The sequence below is a fragment of the Bactrocera latifrons genome, unplaced genomic scaffold (genome assembly GCF_001853355.1).
Source record: "Bactrocera latifrons isolate USDA-ARS-PBARC rearing strain unplaced genomic scaffold, ASM185335v1 scaffold_164, whole genome shotgun sequence".
Taxonomy (NCBI): Eukaryota; Metazoa; Arthropoda; class Insecta; order Diptera; family Tephritidae; genus Bactrocera; species Bactrocera latifrons.
In genome coordinates, this window is record NW_017535119.1 from 378,612 (window position 1) to 384,906 (window position 6,295).

The window sequence follows — 6,295 nt, forward strand, 5'->3', positions numbered from 1 at the left end:
TTACTGTCTAAGCTTCCTATAAACTTTTGTAAAGTCTTCTTGAGAATTTCCGTTTCTGATTACATGCATAATGTAAAACTRTATTACTGAGTTGCTCTCTTGTGCTTTTCTCTGCCTATTAATTATTTTATTAGACTCATATATAATTATATGGAAATTTGTTATAACTTAACTTTTTAAATAATTTCCAAAATTTCTATAAAAAGTTTGAAATTTTTTATTAAATTCCAGATCATTTACAATTTATGAATATTGAAAAATAAAACATGTGGCAGCACCCAAAACAAAATTTTCATTCATAGAACACCTCTCTGTTAATACGCTCACGGCTTTKCTCTCTGCTCTCAGCATGCATAGCTGCAACTGAAAAGAGCACGCAAGCCATTGTACGATAGTATAATTTTATGCATTTATTGTATATATGTTTGTATATAAGATATCTACTTATATACACTGCCATATAAAGCAGCTATATTTACCTACAAGCACTACTGATTAAATATTTCACTCATCAGATAAATTCCCAAAACATTAATGAGTTGTTTTTAATTACAAAAGTTAATGGTAGAAAATTAAATGGGGCGAAGCCGTGCTGTCATATATACATTCGTATGTACGAATGTATGTATGCTCAATTATTTATCTACGATTCTGCTATTTTAGTGCCATTATTAGCCACCCTACAAAACCATGCTGTCTGCTGTCAAAAGATAGAACAATGAAACCAAGAAAGAGATATAGAGAGCGAGCCGTTGATTTCATATAAYATTAAATGTCACAGTCAGTGTGCACTGTAGGAATTTTTAAAGGTAGTTCGTGAATGCCTAACAGTAGTTAAAAAAAAATATAACTTACTTTTATACAGTGTGACAAAATAGTACCCAGAAAATGTAAATAAAATACAAAATATTTATTTATTCAAAAATATTTATCTTGTCGTCCTCAAAGTAATACCCACCAGATGCAATACACTTATGCTAAGGATTTTTCCAGCTTTCGAAACGTTTCTGATAAACACTTCAGCTCTTTCAGGTAATTTTGTTATATCTCTTCGATAGAATGAAAACTACGGACCCACGGAGCGGCAATTTCAGTTTAGGGCACAAGAAAAAATCACATGGAGCCAAATCTGTTGAATATGGTGGTCGATTGATAGTATTCTTTGCAATTTTGGCTTTAAATTCGTTCACGATMGCACTCTTTTGAAAAAAAAAAAAAAAACAGAAATCTGATTTATTGTTATAAGTAGATCAAGAACGCGTTTCATACCCAAAATAACCACCAAAATTATACGAGCGGACTTATGAGCTATTGAGTTCTTTTGCCATCTCTCCAACATTTGTCTGACGATTTTCAAGCACCATATCTTTCACTGTTTTTAATATTTTTATGAGTTGAAGAGGTGGAAGTTCGTCCAGAACGAGGCATCGTTTCAACGATCTCTCGACACCTTTTGTGTTACTTGTAAGCTTGTGTTTTTGAATCACCGTATCCTGTCCAACGAGTCCGATTCCAAAACTGATTAAGAGAGCAGAAGGAGACAACAAGTTTCCAACTCGCATTCATAATACGTTATTGCAGAAGTGAAGCAAAACTTTCACTTTTTAAACTATTTACTTAAGTGCTAACTTAGATTAAACATAAGCTCCATTATAAAGCTATTTCTTGTAAATATTGCTCAAATTCAGTGCCTTTCATTTCCTACCGGGTATGTGTGAACTTGCAGCATAACAGCAGACCTTTCTAGGTACGCGTATTAAGTACTTCACTGCGGCTTAAAATACATATTGCTGAGAAGATGTGAAGGCAAACCATGTAAAGAAAGGTGTGTAAAAGCGAAAACGAGGAAAAATATTACAAAATAGTTGACGTTTGCTCTGTGCATTGCCATGACAGAACCTTGTTTATGTTTTTTCTCGCCCTATTTTACTTATTCACTTTGGAGAAGAGCTGAAAATTTACTGTTGGARATATTTTTTCGCGAAAACAYACACATACATACGTATATACTCACATGCCGTTTACAACCATGACGATAYGTAAAAATAAATATTTTGTATAATATATTTTATTATTATTTTTTAATGAACCCTTATATTATGCAATATTATTTGTTATAAATTAAATACAGTAAAATAAAAGTTAAATAAATGAGCATATGAATAACGGTGCAAGCAAGAAAGTAGAACTTAGCGAAAAAGCGGCATACTCCAAACAACGCTTTTTACAAGCTTTCGTCGACTTTTAAGTGAAGTTTACTCGCATGTCATTTTCGGAGAATCAAAATATTTTATTTCTTTGTCTTTATTCATATTTATTCAGTCGAACTTTGCAAGYGGACATGAATTGTTATATGCCTACTAATACCCAGGAATACATACATTTCCGTTTTGTATGAGAAATGTCAAGAATTATCATATATATATTGCTACTTTAACTATTTTAGACCGCGCCATCGGGGCTTTGGAATTCCGACAGGGCATGTATGGGATTCTGTACCTTCTTCTGCGAACCCTTACGCACTTTAGCGCGCACTTCCTCCGGCTTCTCGGGACGCACCAGCGGTTTCTTCTCCGGTGCTTTCATCTTCCAAACAACAATGGGCGATGTAACGGTGCCTTGACGCGTGTACTTCGTTGAGGCGACGTACGAGTAYTTAACCGTGAGCACGACAGCATTCATCAGATTCTTGGCTGCCTGTATCAATGATGTAGCGCTGTCCAAGCCGGATACAATCAATTCGCCACTGATATTCTGTACGTCGGCCTTAACCTTCGATGTGATTTGTATTTGATGACAGTAGAGCGCTATGCGTTGTAGATATGCGAGTAAATCTTTTTTGGTRCTACTTTCCGGGCACTGTTCGGCGATTTCGCGTGTTAGTTTGTCGAGTTTCGTGCCAGCTTCGGAAATTTTCTTGGCGGCGTTGATGACATCCATGGTTGTTTTCAAGGGACCACGACCGCGCGTGAAATCAGTCATTTCCATCATAATCATACACATATGTTTGGCCAGGAAGATGATATCATTGCCAGCATCATCCCACTTYGCCACCTCGGAGTCGAAGGTGAGTTTTTCGCGTCGGAAAAGTTCCACTTGTTGGGCAATCTTTTGTTTATCYTCTTCCGTCATCTTGCGCATAGCTTCACGCGCTGTGCAAATACCGCTAATTTCGGGATACTCATCCACTGTTGGGCCACCATCTTGTGCGCTCGATTTGCTGCGCGTCTCGGACATTGTGTTCTCAGCCGGTTCGAATTCTGTGTCCGTATCCAGTTCATCGGAATTGCGATTCATCAGCACTGCGCGTCGTATCTCGCGCACACCATCGTAAACCAAACGCGATGCGTCGATAAAATCATTCTCATCAACGTCRCGGCTGCAATTGTTGATCAACGCATCGACAGCGGTATCAACGCGTTGCGCAAAATTGGCCATCACTTGCTCTTTAAGCACACGCACAGCATCCATAACGCGTTTGGTGTAAACGCATGGCTCATAGTTATCCATTTCCGCCTCGACTACATCACAAATACGCGCCGAGCGTCCCTGTATGGCGCCAGCTGTGGTGCGTAACTCTTGTGGCGCGCCCATTTGTAGCGACATGACGCACTTGTTGACGTCCTCCAGTATATGATTCTCGGAGACCGCCAGAAAATCGTCGATTGTTGTGATATCATCCACCGCCTCGGTTAGTATGCGCACTTGCGCCTCCCATGCTTGCCGATAGGCGGCCATATTCTCTTGTGCCACCTTCGAGTTCGGGCGCACGCATAAAATCGATGCGGCATTAATCACCTGCGGGCAGAGACTCTCAATTTGCGATGCTGCGAAGCGTACCATTTTAACGCCATCCTCATTATTSGACATGCTGCAGACGAGATTAGCCACCTCCACTAGCTTTTCMGCATGTCTGGTAAATATGTCCGCCTTCTCACGTAGTTTCACCTCATTGCCCGTTTTGGCGCACTCAATTAGATCGATGAGTGGCGTAGATGTCTCCAGAAATGAATCGGAAACATGATCAACTACCGCCTTGCGCAGTTGTCGTCGTAGATCGCGCGTTTTGCGACACATTTGATCGATGGCTCTATCCAGCCCGGGTGTATGATCCTTCTGTCCAATATTAGACATATACTCGGAGAGCAAATCTTGCAGCGCTTGTCGCACAGCATTACATTCGGCAACTATGCGCTCACGTCGCTCATCGCGTGTACAATCTGCGTCAGCCATCAAAGCTGCCGCGCTGATGATGCTCTCCAAACGCTCTTCCAGCAACTGACGCGAATGTTCTTCACTGTAGGTCAAAGTGTCCATGATGATACCCTCATCGAAGTCGTCCAAAGCTGCTGCCAATTCACCCGCGCCACTATAAATCTCGGTTGGTTGCGAGGACTTGCCTTGCGCCACATCACTGATCGTATTCACTGCCGCGCACACTTCTTTCAATATGAAATCACGATTTAACTTTGCYAAATCCAATTCCGGATGACGCACATACACTTTGGAAGCGGTGAACAGCATAGTTGAGTGCTTCTTCAGCATAGCGCGTGCTGCTGCCAAGTCGTCACGCAATTGTGGATCTTTCAACTCTTGCTGCCGCTTGGCGGCCTGCTTGATCAACTCACCGGCATTCTCACCAAACTGTTCGATATTATTCAGCAGCTCATCCTGACTGCARGCATTCTTCAGCTTATTCAGATCAKCTTCGACGACATGCAAGGACTTCAGCAACAAGTGTACATCGACCATGTCCGCCAATATAAGCAAACGAGTGACGGCGGATAGTAAATTACGTGCCGCCCTCACCATGTTGCCACGTTTTAACGATGAACAGGGATCAGCTGCAAATTCCCGTGCCGCCATACTCATGGCATCACCGGTTTTACGCACCTCCTCCACGGCAGCCAACATCTCCTGTGTTATGTCTGGATTTTCATAAGCGATTTGTTCACCTTTGATGACGAAATTTTCGGTTGCCTTCTCAATGGAAGCCACCAGTGCGCTGGCACGTTTCGATTTGCCTTTCTTCTTCTTACTCGGCTCKGTTGTATTCACCAAGGTGGTCACCTGCAGCACTAGCGGCTCCAATGTTTTCTCCACCGTCATAGTGCGAATTTCCAGATTCTTCAAATCCCATTTAGTAGCTATCTGCCCAAAGTCTGATACAACGCCCATCATGGTAATCGAAGGCGATAGAATGTGTAAAAGACACACACCAAAAAAGAAATATGTATAAACAAAATATCTAGGTTGGTTACACTTCCAAGCAAAAAAAATCKACGTGCACGTAAATATTTGGCGACTACACCGAAATCAATTCGCGTCCGTTGTTCGTTTATTACTCCCGGCCAGTTGTTGGACGAACTCTCTCCATGCGTTAAAAGATTGTGTATCTGCACTTGGCTGTTTCTGGCGTTTGAGCGTTCGCTCAGTTGCTCTCTCAATACAATGAGCTGTCAATGTTGGGCTGTGGAGACACATTAGGGTGGTTAGGGGAGAATTTAAAACGAAATGTTTATGCGAATTATGTGTAGATTTTGAAGGCCAGTTGAAGGAAGTTGGAAGTGTAGAAAAAATATGTATGAAGATTTTTAATAATGTTTTTTCTATAAAGACCAAAAATATCTTTTGTATTTCAAAATATTTTCTACTATAAAATACTTTAGCTTACACAAAAAATTTCTTTAGCACCAATTCCACAACAAATACCGGGAGGTACCCTTGGTCTCCTTGGAGGGACACCAATCTTAAGTTGCTTGGTGGATAAAACGGCTGTCACTAACCCAATTATCAAATATTGGGGTCTGTTCTGAACATACGGCTTTTATGAAATATTTACGGGATCTACAGTCTTCAAATTTATTTTTAACACAAATTTAGATATTTTTTCAGTCCTCTAAAAAAACTCTTTTTCAAANTTTTATGAAATATTTACGGGATCTACAGTCTTCAAATTTATTTTTAACACAAATTTAGATATTTTTTCAGTCCTCTAAAAAAACTCTTTTTCAAAAAAGTAAAATTTTTATTTAAACACCACACACCCTAATGTTTATATGTATTATGCACACGAAGAATGCTTCAACGGCATTTGGTCAACTCAGAATGCATTTAACGATTTTTCACAGATGCTCAGAAGGGAAAGAGTCCAATTTCAATTATACTGACTCAGTTTTTGAATCGTCAATTTGAATGAATTATGCAGAATTGCTGATTGACTGTTCTGCAGATGWGTTTCCTGAAAAATTGTGTATATATATTTTCAAGCATACATTGATATACAAAAGTATAT

The 6,295-nt window shown here is 40.0% G+C and overlaps 1 protein-coding gene across 1 annotated transcript; it reads right to left on the reverse strand.

The window, feature by feature from the left end:
- Window positions 1–2,266: 2,266 nt before the first annotated feature.
- On the reverse strand, window positions 2,267–5,383 carry LOC108966580 (catenin alpha). The gene has a single exon (XM_018929572.1). The coding sequence runs from the start codon at window positions 5,179–5,181 to the stop codon at window positions 2,443–2,445; it is 2,739 nt and encodes a 912-aa protein (XP_018785117.1). The 5' UTR covers window positions 5,182–5,383; the 3' UTR covers window positions 2,267–2,442.
- Between the last annotated feature and the right edge of the window lie 912 nt (window positions 5,384–6,295).